We start from the raw sequence: 14,718 nt of genomic DNA, 5'->3' as shown, positions 1-14,718 counted from the left end.
CTTTACATGTGTCGTCTCATTAGAATTCACAATATTTTTGAGATGTTATATTGTTTCTTCTCTATTTTAAATGAAGAGAATGAGGACAGAGTGCACAAATAACTTGCCCAAGGATACAGAGCTAGAAACTGAGAGGCCCCCGAGGTGAATCCTGCTGTCTGACGAGGGCCTGTACTCTTGATCTCTGTGCTTCTAGCCATGTAAACGTGCAGAATTTCTGACGCTGTAACCCCATTCCACGCGAATGACTTCATCCTAAGGAAATGAGACCAGTGAGATGGAGGTGAAGCAAGGCGGGGGAATGTGGAACTGTACACCTTTATTCAGAGTGTTTTTCTTAAGTTACTTTTTTAGTTGCCTTTTAACCATGTCATTGGTGTATGTTCTGGAGCCTTAGCAAATTTAAACAAAACAAGAACATGCATCCAGTCCAAGACTTTGGTAGAACTTTCTTGTAATCAGAATAGATGTATGTCAGGGAGAGTGAAAAAAAGTGATTGTAACTGATAATTGCAATGTGGCAACTCTTTTTGGACAAGGAGTGTTGTCTGGTCTCAGATGATCTAAAGATTTCACAGCTGTAATGGATTCATCACTCCATTCTAGTTCATCAGCAGGATTATTTCCTGTGTGGCTAATTGAGAGCTGCAGATATTTCAGGCTGCATTGCTTTTCGATTAAAGTGGGGTCTCTATAACTGTTCTCTTTCCCAGGGAGCTAATCCGCTGTTTGAAGTGGTACATGGACTGCTCAGCGGAACTGATTCGGCAGGACCACATTCAGGAAGCCATGCGGGTAATGTACTGAGCTCGCTGTAGCCAAAGGGCTCACTCCTGCAGAACTTTGTGAGTAATCTCAATGGTGTGGTGTGCAGGACAAGTGTAGACATTCCATACACTTCTCTGCTTTCAGGAATCACCGCCTTGATCCACATAACTCCCATTTCCTCACTTTGATTTTTTTCCCTGGAAGGTCTTTATTCCTGATAGTTCTAAACAGGAGGAAGGGATGATGTGCATGTGGTTCCTGGCCTGCCTGGTTTTTGCCAACAACATCAGTCTTTGCTTCTACTGGCTAAAGTATCATATCTCCTTCTAAGCCAATGTTGGTGGCAACATTGATTAGAAATAAGATCTTTCAGTACTTTTCCCTTCTTTAGTAGTTAGTAAAAATTGTTTTTTGTAACTGTTTTAAGTAAAAAGAACTGAGTGAATGTACTGTATGTGGATATGTTGAGAAGAAGATAATCGTAAAACCTTGACCTTTGGAGGAACCCAGAGTCCCCCATGGTGACACCCCTGCTTGGACAGGTTCCATGACCAGGCAGCCCTTTGCATTGCTGGGCAGCTCCAGTTTACAGGCGACTGTCCTCATTGTGAATTATCTATACTTCCTAGTAACTTCTTTTCATGGCTACTGCTTCTACTGTAGAGAACCACTTATGAGGATGTTGATTGCTCTTTTGCTCAACAGTTCTCCAGATAGCTATTTGAAGAAATCTGTTGTATCCTGTGGGAACTCAATTGAAGCAAGTTCATGCTTGCTTATTTCTGTCCCTGTCTTTCCTTGTTCTTGAGTTACCTTTTTTAGTTGCCTTTTAACTATGTCTTTCCCACCCTTTCTAGTTAGTAATAGAAGAATGGCAGCAAAGTAGTTTTGCTCTTTCTCTTAATATACCATCATCTGTTCTAAGTACTAGTGGACCTATAATTTTGTTATTCTTGTCCACAAGATGTTTCTGTAAGTATCATCAGATTAAAGAGGCAAAATCAAGCCATAAATCCACGTTTCCTCTTGGGTCCTTCTCTGCACATTCTGTAAAAATCTAAGGCCACAAGTCTCATTTCTGTCCTCCTTCATGCAGTACATGTCTGCTAAGCAGTCCGCATCTGTCATGGGTGCTAAGATGCAAAGAGAAGATTGACTGACCTCTTTCCTTGAAGAACGCATCACCTGTGTTCTTAGAGGGTAGAGCACGGTTCTGAGTGTAATGTGAGGACAGGGCCTGGGTTTTGCTCTTCTCTCAGCCCCAGCATCCAGGATGTGCCTCATCTAGTATTAGAAGGGATACAAGTTGAGTTAAATGCCAAAGATTCTGTGTGAGTCATGAATTAATTGCTTAAAGTTACTGGAGAAGATATCTCAGAAGTTTTCTCCTAAGAATCATTCAGGCAGTCAGTATTGCTTGGTACCTACCATGTGTCAGACACTGTGTCAAACACTGGGGATTCAGCAGGGGCTCAAGCAGAAAAGGCTAGGCCTTCCTAGCACTTCCATTCAGGTGGAGAAAAGGTAGACAATAAACATGTCAGATAAATAACAAAGTCAGTGAGGGAAAATATTGATGAGTGCTCTGAGGGAAATAAACAGGATCATGGGATAGACTGGCTGTAGAGGAAGGTTTACTTCAGATCAAGAGTTTGGGGAAAGCTTCTATGAGGAGGTGACCTCTGAGCTGAAATCAGTGTTAAGAGTTGGGGAATAAGCATTCCAGACTGAGGAAACAGCATGTTTAAAAGCCTGGATGGGAAAGAGCTAGAGTTTTTAAGCAGCCATAAAGGGGCTGATGTGACCAAAGTAGGGGCTTTCAAATGCTAGAGTGGATGTGGGAGGTGACAGAGAGGAGGACCTGAGGGTCTGGCTAGATGGGCTGGTTGATGACAGGGTCTCTGATGAAGGTACAGAATTCCTGGAGAAGATCAGGTTTGGGTGGGGAAAAGAAAGAGTCCCATTTGGGGGAGCACTTTTCAGGGGCACTTTTTTGCTACTACCATTTCAAACTAACTTGAATGGTATCTAATACTGATGCATCTAGACATAAAGTTTTATGAGGCATTTCCCTGTTTTTCATCAGATTTCAGGTTACAAGTCCTCTTGACCAAACTGTTAAGTCTCCATCTGATCCTATTTTCATCCTTCTGCTCCGGATGCATATGCTTCTGGCCTGGCACCCCTTATTCTGGTACCATAAGCTGTGGACCAGGAAACCTCCTCTTCTTTATTGGTCATGATTCAGTATATCTTTTCACTCATGTCCCATCTCTTCCTTTCATTCTCAGTCATGACCTTTCCCAAAGTTCCTGTTGCTAAAGAAGATGAAAATAAAAGAGTCCTTATTTTCTTACTTGGTTATATGATTTGTTCCTGTGTGAATGACCTCTCGGGGAGTATCTTTGGTGGATTTGAGGGTAGCTTTTGGTGAGAGGTTCCAAAAAGACAGCACACTTTTCACTGCTAATCTACATCAGATCCTTACCAGGAAGCCAGGAAAAAGAAAGCACAATTGTCTCCTTGGTAATAGAAAGGTTGTAATAACTTTTAGGATCTCTTTTTCTTTCAGGTTTAGTAAGTAGAAAAAGACAGAGCAGCTGCTTCAGCAATAGTTAAGTGTTCCATTGTCTCCGCATGGGCTTGGGAACACTTGTGAACTTTGAACAGCTTCCATAAGATCCACCCTCACCTTTTACTCCACTCTTCTGCCCTCCTCTCTTTCCCCAGTTGTGTCTGCCACAGGTGACCAGCTCTACCTGGGTAAAAATCGAGAGGCGTAGGGAAAGGGGAAGTCAGGTGTTGATGGATGGCTGAAAGTGAGCTTGTTTTCCTTGCCCTCATCCAGGTTTTCACAGGGCCATCTTCAACAACAGCCTTGTACTCCTTTGCAGAGTGTTTTATGTTTTAGGACTTGATGGAGGAACTAAGCCCTCATACCCAGGAAGAACAAGCGACTTTGCTGTCTGGTTCTGCCTCCACTGTGCAACTAGTGGATGTTTCAGACCACTCAAAACATGTCTTATGTGGTAGTTGTTTCAAAATGAAAAACTGGTGATAAGGAAAACATTTTCCCTTTAAAAATTAGAGTATGTAGCAGACTTTCCAGGTTCGTTACAGGCCAGGTATTAAAAGGCTACTAGTAGGGAGATATAGCATTTATGGATATGAGGCCACACACTAACTTATTCTACGCGATCCTCTGGTGCAAACATCAGAACACACTTTTTTCTGAGGTAGCCATTTTTCACTGCCAACTAGGTTTAGTGTAGGGTACACACACCCTTCCCCCCAAAAAATGTTGCTTTGCTAAACCTGATAGATGGATAGATTATGAAAAGTGGGTTGGGAATTGTCTCCTGTTACATATTTCAGGTAACTGAGCTCCATTTGTTTCATCCTTGGATAAGTTTCTCCTCAGGGTTCAGTGTCTCTGCCTTTCTATTGTCTGGGATATCTTTAGCCTTTCTTTGAATAGAAAGTATAGTCTTGGATCTTGAATTTTCTAAAAAGAGAATTACTTTGCTCATAAGCACAGGCCAAGCTACATGGACTCCTCAGAATCAGATTTTCCTCCCAAGACATGTTATGGGAGGTTTTTCTTCTGTATTGGTCATGAACTGTTATGGCAAGTGTCCTGGTCTGGAAGAGGTTAGAGAGTGGGTGTGTCTGCTTCACCAGCTGCTGTGCAACTAGGGCAGGTTTTCTCCAGACTTGATCTCTGGCACCAAGTCAGGCCCCAGCTATTTTTCAGAGAAATAGAAGACTCTTTAAAGGATTCTTCCTTCTTGAAATAAATTCAGGAGAGGTTCTTACATCATTGCCTTTTAGCCTTTTATTTGTGGATATGAAAAAATGCAGAAAAATATAACATTCTTTTGAGCCTGTATGTTCTTGAATTCAGCTGCTTCCATAATAATTGGTGGTTCCTCACTTCCAGAACCTCATGAAATAATTTGATGATTCTCTCAGTAAGAAGAAAGTTTGGACTTTTGAGAAAGGCTTAAAAAGTTAAAGTGCTTGTCTTCATAGTTGAAATTGTCTGTCTCCTGATTGTGGTGTATAATTCACTGGTACTCTATCTTACATTCCCCCTTGTGTTAGTTCCTAGCCATCTTTAACACCTCTCTATCCCTTTTTCTCCCACACCTCCAGGCCTTGGAGTACCTTTTCAAGTTCATCGTGCAGTCAAGGATCCTGTACTCACGTGCCACCTGTGGGATGGAAGAGGAGCAATTCCGGTCCAGCATCCAAGAGCTTTTCCAGTCCATCCGGTTTGTGCTCAGTTTGGACAGCAGAAACTCAGAAACACTCCTTTTCACTCAGGTCTGTGAGCTGCAGGGAAGCTTTGCTGCTGGATTCTTGTCTGTCTTAGCAGGTGGTTTCTTTGTCCTCTGGCTTCCAGAGTCGAAGAAGCCCTGCCAGGCTCCTATGTGTTAGATAAGGGGTAATTTATAAGGAAATACCTAATAGAACAAAATGCTGCTTTTACTTCAAATCCAGCTATGCCTCAGCTTCCAAATATAAAATAGCCCAGTGGTGCTTTATTGTGGAGAAGAAGCACAACTTTGTTCTCAGGAGCTGCCTTTAGACCAGATTTATTTAGCTACCATAGTATTAGTGGTTCATGAACATCTTATTTATGGAGGATATTCAGACTATAGAGAGAATTTTATTTCCTAGTCACTATATTAATTTTTAAAACCTTATGTTAGTATTGGTCCATTTTAGGAATTTAGAGTGAAGTAGGTTGAAAAACAGCAGAAATAACTACAAAACTTCGGCTGAGAATTAGGATTAGATTCTGTTAGAAATAACAGTGTGGGAAGGAGTTTTGCTTCCTTATGTTAAAAATGTCTGGTCAGCTATTCAATTAACTTTTCCATGCAAGCTTACCCTGCAAAGGATCAAGGATATTGTTCATTACCCTAGTCACAAGGGAGTTTTCTCTCTCATAAATGAATGTCAGAATTTTATCTAATTAATTGCGCTTCTTTGATTTTTTTGAAGCCAGTTATTAACATCAAAACCTGTCAGCAAAGACCAGACAGCCTCTCTCATGTCCATTCAGTCAGTCATTACCAGGTCTGTCATTAGTGCAGATATATTTTAAAATATCTCACTTAAGATTAGAATAGTCTGCTTTTTCTGTTTTTCACTTGCTTAAATGTTGCCCCTTGATGCCAATTGCCTATAGGCCCGTTGCCCCAGAGAACAAGTAAGCAACTGGGAGGTAGTCTCTATAAAAGAGTGGAACATCTCAAGGTCACCAGGTATCTCTAATGAGAAAGGCTCCTTCCATGGGCTCCCCTTGTAAATACTGCAAGCAACTCATCTTTTCCTCCCTTTCTCTCCCCAAGCCTATCTATTCCTGCCAACAAGGGCTCAGAACACCTACTCCTCCCTTAGCTTGTGGAGATATGGTAGCTCAGAGGTAGCTGGCAGAGCCAGGCAGATATACTTTCTGAGAACTAAGCAATGCCCTCAATGGCTTATTCCTACCACATCAGGATAAATAGCTTAGATCTAGTCTCAGCTTAGACCTAAGTCAGAGTCAGACCTGCTCCTTTGGTGCCAGACTCATGTTTCATGAGTTTCAGAACTCTCAGCAAGTTTACTGTTCAATCAGACTTTATGTCTCTAATTCTAACCACTAGGACATGTTAGGGTGCAAGTATCCTGTCCTGGTGCGTAAGTTTAGGAAATTTCACCCTTTAAGAGAGCAAATCAGCTGCTGTTTGTTGCTGATTATGAAATACTTGCTTTTCCCCCTTTATCTTTTGTATCTAGCTGTTTATGATGCTTTGTGTTTGTACCGGTTCTAATTACTACAAAATGATCTCCTTGATATCCCAGGGCGTTATAAATCTGCAGATGGAATTTGCATAAGTTCGGTACTTGGGCCTGGCGTGAGCATAGACTGCAGTATGACAGACCTGTTTCCCCATGGTGTAAATGTTCACTCGCTCTAGGCCAGCATCTCACTGCCTGATGAAGCAGTCAGGAAAAACTGCCCCCTCCCTCCCAACCTGCCTCTTAGGAAGAGTACACTCTTGTGAAGAGTGTCGCAAAGTGACACTCCATTTCTCTTTGCAGGTCTTGGGTTAGTAGTGTAAGAGGACTGAGAAGCAGAAAAAGCCTCCTTTATGCTGCTTCCATTTAGCCAAGAAAGAATACAAGCCAGCATTTATTTAAAGCGTGTTGTGTACCAGTCATTCTACTGGAAACTAACTTTGCGCAGCTAATCTTTTTCCTCATACCCATACCAGGAGAGAAGTAATTGCATCATCCCCATTTTATAGATGAGAAAAATGAGGATTAGGCAGTAATTCACCCAAGGTTATGTGGCAGGTAAATGATAAAGCTGGCATTTAAACTCATGTCTGTCCAATTCCAAAATCCATTCTCTTTCTCCTAAACTACTCTGCCCCACAGAGGCTCAGCTTGCCCTCAGGAGGCCCAAAGCTGAGATCCTGGGAGAGAAGTCTCCAGACGCACACTCTCCCCTTGCTCGGGTCATCTGGGTCACTGAACACTGTGCCAACATCATCATCAGTCCTCAAAGTTCATGAGTAACTAAATCCACACATTCTCCATCCTTTTGGATTTATACTTGGGACTGCCAGGCATCATGTGAAGGAAATAATTTACAAAGTCTTCAGATTTCATGGTTTCAAATAAATGCTACTATTCTGGGGAAACAGTCCCGCCTTCAGAGCTGGATTGCTGGCTGCAGGGCTGTAAATGGAGTTCAACTACTGCTGCTTCGTGATGCTCAGTTTCTTCTGCCATGCTTTCTTTGAGAAGTTCCTAGCCTGAATTTGGGACCAAAATTAGAAAATCAAGAGCTCAATCACAGAAACAAACTAAAAATTATTATTTCATTTTATGAGCAAAAACAGCTGTGCATATTAAGTCATGTTGAGCTGGCTTCTCTATGTATTTCCTTCTCTTGCCAGCAAATGCCTTGGCAAGTTCTGAAAGCTTCAAGTGGCCTAGCCTCCAGTAAATTGTCTTATTTTGGTTTCCTTTTTGGTTCTCCCTGCTCCATATCCCAAGAGTGCTACAGGGATTGGTGGAGTCAAAGGCCAGAGAGGAGGCCACTGGAGGCACGGGTGCTGCAGTGCCTTCTCAGCCTCTCATCACCTTGTATCATCGTCTAAACATGCAAGATGGACACACACCTAACTCTGAGCTAACCAAGGCTTGGCTTTCTTCCACAGGCTGCACTCCTCAATTCCTTCCCAACCATCTTTGACGAGCTGCTGCAGATGTTCACTGTGCAGGAGGTGGCAGAGTTTGTGAGAGGGACTCTGGGGAGCATGCCCAGCACTGTGCACATCGGGCAGTCAATGGATGTGGTGAAGCTGCAGTCCATTGCCAGAACTGTGGACAGCCGCCTGTTTTCTTTCTCAGGTAAATCAAGTTAGGATAAGAGTCACACTCACCTTTCCTCCTTACTGGGATGTTGGTAATCAAAGGATCAGTTTTATCAACCATTATGCAAGAAACCAGTGGCTCTTAAAATGCAGAGTTTTTGGCAAAGTCTGTTAGGGAATGCAGCCAAAACCTAGGCCTACTGCCTTACTCACAGTTTATTCCCAGGGACCTGCATGGGGTGGCCTGCAGAACAACCTCCAGGCTCACAAATCTAGGCAGCTGCCAAAAATGGGGCAGGATGAGAAAGCAGAAGGAAAGGAGGGGGAACAAGAGAGAAGGGTCCAGCCAAAGGGAATAAGGTAAGTCAAGGAAATAAGAGACCCTGAAAGGGGACCCTGAGGACCCACTGTGCTTTCTTGGTTCCTTGCCTTACCAGTTAGATTCCTTTTCCTCTCTTTGAAGGAGCCATAAAGATTAGACAAAGAGATGGACAGGTAGGCCTCCATACTCCGAAAGAGACCAGGAGAGCCTAACAGATACCATCAGCAGCCCAGACTGTCTTTCGGGAAGAACTTCCAAATTCATACCTGAAACCACATTGAATGTGATTGGATACTCACTGGCCAGATGTTAACATCAGTATGAGCCTGGTCCTTTAAGCAGAGTATCACTATTATGAAATAAACTTCTTGGGCACAGAAATAAATCTGAAATACTAGCAAAACAGTTACTACCAGAATTTTTATAATTAGAATTTTTTGGTAGTAAAATCTTTTAAGTTTGACTTTTAAAGTACAAGAACAACAATTTCTCAGCCCAGGGCTACACACATTTGCGATAGTGAATAGATGCTCCCTTTAACTTATCTCTGCCTGTGTAAAATATTGCTGATGGTAAAGCTGCCACCAAGGAAGTCAGCTTTTCTCCATTAGTAACTGTTTATAGTAAATACTTCTCTTTTCACCAGTTCCTGGATTGAAGATAAAATCAGTGGGTTGGACGCACTATCACTGGGCTATTGTACATACTCAAGCCTTGAGCACTGCTTAAAGGCAGGTGCTTTCTGAATATATGAAAAGGCAGACAGCAGACTGCCCTTGTTGATATACTTTATTTCTAATATTTTTGCATATACTTGCTGCATCTCATGATCACTTAAGAAAAATTGTTCTTAAACTTTATGTGGCAGGAACTGTGTAGTTGAATTTTGAGATAACAAGCCACCATCAAATTTTTGTTTGCATCTCAATTTTATTGAATGCCTGAGTTGCAGCATCTTCCTTGAAGCAAGAGGACTTTTACTAGTAGTGTCATTTAACCAAATGACTTATATTCTAATATAGCTTATATTCTCAGGGCACATCAGTCTGGTCTCTTCTTCAGCAGGTTCCAATAATGAAATACTATTTTGTCTGCCGGCAGCTATTGGTTGTTACAAATCCTGTTCTGTTGGTATTTTAGTCTACAAAATACAGTAAGAACTTCTCTTTTATCCAAGGATCCTTTTAAGCATAGAATAATTGTCATTCCATTTTGTTTGAACATATTCTAAGTATTTGACAAGGCAGTCCCAAAATCTCTTGTATGCCATGTAATTTGTCTTCTGCTGGAAAAGGTTTTCATTCTGAATTTCATCGGAATACTTAGTTATGGTCAGCTATGAACAATAAATTCAAAACATCATGGCTTGTTCGTGTTACTGGTAGTCTGACTGAATCATGCTGGCCAGGTATGATGGTACTTGCATCACGCAGTCATTAACCACATAGGAGTGCAGGACACCAGAAACATGTTCACACTTGTATTTTACTTTGTCTTCTCACCACACCTGTGAAGTAAATGCAGACAAGGCCATTAGCACCTCATTCTACAGATGAGGGAAATAAGCCCACAGGAGGAGTCAACTTGCCTAGGGTCTTAGAGTGAATTAATAAAAGAACTTGAACTAGGATTTAGCCTTCCTTGATTCTGGAGTTCTAGAAATAGTCACCTGATGAAATGCTATTCAGTTAACAATGAGGAGAAAAGAAAAGAAGAACATGTGAATGTATGCAGTAGGATTGGCAGTGAGGGTTAGCTAATTATCAAAGGCTTATGACAAAAGTCCCGCTTCTGTTCCTTTCATTGCTGCGGACACTCGTAGTGTCCCAGAGGCCTGAGGGGAAAAGGGGGCAGACCTGGTGGCTGACACAAAGTAAATGCTCATGGGAGTGGAAGTGCCAGGTTGCCTGGCCAGGGTATCGTGAAGAGGGACCATTTATAATCCTGTTAAGTCTGTAAGTTCAATCAGTGTAGGTCATAGAACTAAATATGTCATTTAAATGGAGTTTTCACTGTAATCTGTGCTTTTAATTGGGAGTCTAGTCAGTTAAGAGATTTTATTTGGAAGCAACCTCCTAACATTCATCTTGCACAAAACACCATAGACATTTTGGTCTAAAATGAGAAAGAAGGAAAGAGAGATGGGAAGATAATGCTGTGGGTTGTCTCACAATGTCCAGGAAGTGGGCTTTTAGGCCCACATAAGGAAAGGGGGTGACTTCCAGCCTGGCTCCAGTCCCGGCCCCACCTGCTCTGAGACCAGCTGCATTCCCACAATGCCACTAGCTTCCAAAAGGAGCCAGTTCTCCTCTGAAGGGCATTTTCTCCTTTGTGTTTCCTCTCCCAGAATCCCGCCGCATCCTGCTTCCTGTGGTTCTCCATCACATTCACCTTCACCTGAGGCAGCAGAAAGAGCTGCTAATCTGCTCAGGGATTCTTGGCAGCATCTTCTCCATCGTCAAGACCAGCTCTCTGGTAGTGGCCCTAGATGCACTCCACCCCCCTCCCCCAGCTCTGTCCCTATCTTGTGTTACTTTAGCCAGAAGCACACCAGCAAAGATCACTGTACACTTCTCAGTCAGAGAAGCTTTCATCAGTGACAAGAAGGTGCTCAAGTGAATGGAGGCCTGCCTGTGTGTGCCCAGCAGGCTTCTCAACACAACAAAGTCTTGCTTTTTGAAAAAACTGCTCTATCATAGATACACCCAGAAATGTAATTATCAGTAGTGCCAGAAAGCTCAGTCCTGTGCATGCTGTGTTTCTACCTAAAGGTATAAATTCTGTGTTCCTGGGAGTGTTCTGAGGATACTCAGGCACAAGCACAGAGAGGCAGGCCCAGGCTGAGAGGCAGCTTGCTCATTCAGACTTTTCTGTCAGCTTCCTGGCAGCTTGATTCTACCCATATGGCATTGCTATACCATGCCAGATGAGATCAGGGTGTACTAGAGATAAATGATGCCTACAGGAGTTCTGAGCCTCATGGGATCAGGACTGTACTTTAGGGATCAGGTTTCAACTAGTAATGCTTTTGCCTATTTTCTTTCCTCTTTGCTTAATTTTCTAGAAGAGCTCCGTGGTAGGAGAGGAGGGAGGGAGGAAAGGAGGAAAGACATGTATTAGGCATGGCTAAGAGTAAGAATTTATTTTAATTATGTCTATTGTATATATTTATGATAATAGAAATACATATCTCTTATAGAAAATTTGGAAACGATAAGGAATTAGAAAGAAATTAAAAACAAGAATGAGGTTTTTATTACACCATCTTATTGAGATAAGGTTTCTAGAGAATAAAATTTCAAGTGCATTTAAAATGAAGGCCAGTAGCCAAGTGATAAGAGCATACAAGGTTAGGTTACCCATGAAGATAGAGCAGGAGAGGTGCTGAAAAGAGTGTGTTTGGTTTGAGCAAGATACAAGGACTCAATAGGGTACACTGGTATCCAGACTTAAAGTACCATCTGGTGATGAGGGCCCAGTCTGGCAGTGACACTGGTGGTTGTAGAGGCCCTATTGTTTGCTCTTGGCTCCAGACAAGGCCTGGCAGCTCTCCTTCCCACCAGGCCTCAGAGAGGCAACACCAGACACATAAGGTCTACCAGTAACTCAGGGTCACAGACTTGAGGGAGTGGGAAGCTTATTGGTAAAGGAAGGCGAGAAATTGAAGGGCAAAAAAAAAGGGAGGGAAGGAATGGAAGAGGCATGGGAACAGGTAAAAACCTGAAGGAGATGATCTGGTTGTATTTATGGGGCTAGAGAGTCAAGTGCAATTAGTTGCTTACAACTACTCAAAGAACCATCACAGGTAAGAGTGTTATGATCAGTTCAACAGATGAGAAAGAAGACTTGATTCCAAAAGCTGCTTAAATTCTTCATGTAGAATGGGGCAGAGAATAACTATATTGAATGGATGGGTAAGGGATTGATGAAATTTAAGCTCTGTGAGAGCAGATACCATCTTTCTTGTTCACTTCTGTATACTCAGGTTCTCAAACAGTGACTGGCACATGGTAAATACTTAATGAATGATGGGTTTGATGGATGAATGGACAGATGGACATTTGAACCAGTAATAATATAGACTGGAGATGGGGCAATGGATATCTCTTTGTGAGATAATGAAAATCAAGCTATAGGGTTTGAGATTGCATGTGAGAAGTCTATAAAAAGATAGCACAGACTCTTCCTAAATTCAGAACCCGCTGGCTGGGAAGCAGCCATTCGTGAGGAGGCATGCTCTGTTGTTTTTGTGAAGCTGCCCAAGAAAGACACACTGAGGCAGAGTCCTTCTGGTGGACCAGGGAACATGAGGAAAAATGCCCAGGAGCTAGAAGTAGGACCCAGGCATATCTGGGCAGCAGTCAGAGGCAAAGATTGAGGTCACTCAAGGAGAAAATGGTCCTCAGAAAGACTGACATACTTCTGTGTGCATTAGCAGTAGTGAAGGTGCTGCCACCACACCCTGTGGTGTGAGTACTCTTTACCATTTTCTTGAAGTATTAGTCAGCGGTGTTGTGCTTTCTCCTGACTTTTCTAGGGAAATCAAAGAAAACATTTAACCTCTGCCCTGTAGATTGAACTACTGTATCTGCCTGAGGTTCAGAATTGTGGGTATCAAGGTGGTGCTGGGTTAGGGTAAGGCCCCAGCCACCAGACCAGGGCAGCAGTGGCAGGTGTGCCTCACCTCCTCTCAGAGCCCTCATTCCAGGTTCTTTGACACTGCATGCCAGTGAGGCCGAGAGCTCAGTGTTGAGGATTCAGTCAGAAGACCGCTCCTGACATGGCTGACTTAGTAAGTACTGCCAGCTGCATGTCAGCCGGCCTGGTGCTAACGGTGTGCTCTCTCGCTGCTCGCTCCAGGAGGCAGATGTCATGGAGGAGGTAGAAATGATGGTGGAGAGCCTCTTGGACGTGCTCTTACAGACTCTGCTCACCATCATGAGCAAATCGCACGCTCAGGAGGCGGTAAGAGGGCAGCGGTGCCCGCAGTGCACAGCGGAGATCACTGTTAGTAACTAACATTCAGGTTTTCTTGCTTTCTTTTCTAACCTGGGGCTCCTCCACACCAAACCCCACCTCACCATCACACCACATTCATCGCAGCCTCCCTTCCTGCATGATTGTCAGCATGCTGCCTTCTTTCCTTCTTGAATCAGACTTCATCTCCACTCTGAAAGTTCTAGGGTCATACTCACAGGAGTCTGCTTAAGGGTAGATCCAGAGACTGCTTCTTGTCCTCTTTTCCTGCACACTGTCTCTATTGGCCTTTGCCTTTGAGCCAAGTAATTTTCTGTGATGGGGAATGAAGCAGAGATGTAGTACCAGGTTGGAGGTGAAAAATAGACTATTCCTTCTAGGAGCAGACTCAGCAGGCACTCGTAAATGATGTATGTGACAATAATTTTCTCAGTAATTGCTTGTATCTACAAATTAGTTGCATTTGTCCATAGTGTTTGTATCTAAATATCTAGCATCAGGAATAATGTGATGACGTAGAATTGCACCAGCATTACTGGACAATGATCTCCTGTGATCTAAATCTAATTAGAAACAGACTTGGAAAGCCTCTCAGGAGGGGCAGAGAGACACCCCTCAGGACTCTCACTCCTGTACACAGTGGACTTCTTAGCCCTGATGTTGGAACATGATAAACAGAGTGTATCAAATATTCCGGTTGGCAGGTGGGAGATTACAATGATCCCTTTGTAGAAAACCTTCTGAGGAAACAAGTCAAGCTCCAGCCTGTTAGGGAGAGCAGAGAGCAGGCATGTGTTCTGGAGCATTGGGCTTGGAAGGAATGTCTGCTCCCTTAGGAGCACCTATTGAGGGTACTCTCCTATTGAGGGTAAAAACATATGTGCTCTGGCATGTCCTGGTAACTCATCCTTCTTACTAACAAGAGCACAGTACTGGCAGTGAGCCAGACCTTGCTTTATGCACTTTACAAATATTAACTCATTTAGCAATACTAATGAAGTGATTAATTTTATGTGGATTTAGTGAAGATGATAATAAAAGTTTATTGAGCACTTCTTTTTATACTGAACTTTTTACTTCAATGTTTATGTACATTAATTCATCTGATCCTCACAACAAATCTATAAATTACGGCTTATTCTGCCCATTTTTTTAGATAAAACTGAAGATCATGTAAATGTATATATTTTATATACATATATGTATAATAATTTCATGGGTCTAAAAAGGATTTGAGAGACTAAAAAAAGTGTTGTCAAATTCCCATGAGTT

General features: G+C 42.6%; 1 protein-coding gene across 9 annotated transcripts in view; it reads left to right on the top strand.

Annotated features, from left to right (window-relative positions):
- Positions 1-14,718, top strand: part of DOCK3 (dedicator of cytokinesis 3) — a 299,241-nt gene that overhangs the window by 220,307 nt on the left and 64,216 nt on the right. For all 9 annotated transcript variants that reach the window (XM_032458413.1, XM_032458418.1, XM_032458411.1 and 6 more), the window contains 5 exons: positions 714-795; positions 4,924-5,094; positions 7,992-8,184; positions 10,817-10,944; positions 13,330-13,476. In XM_032458413.1, coding sequence (XP_032314304.1) covers positions 714-795; positions 4,924-5,094; positions 7,992-8,184; positions 10,817-10,944; positions 13,330-13,476 — 721 coding nt within the window. The remainder of the gene's footprint in view (positions 1-713; positions 796-4,923; positions 5,095-7,991; positions 8,185-10,816; positions 10,945-13,329; positions 13,477-14,718) is intronic.

The sequence above is a fragment of the Camelus ferus genome, chromosome 17 (assembly GCF_009834535.1).
Source record: "Camelus ferus isolate YT-003-E chromosome 17, BCGSAC_Cfer_1.0, whole genome shotgun sequence".
NCBI classification, from domain to species: domain Eukaryota; kingdom Metazoa; phylum Chordata; class Mammalia; order Artiodactyla; family Camelidae; genus Camelus; species Camelus ferus.
This window is presented reverse-complemented; position numbering and strand designations above follow the sequence as displayed.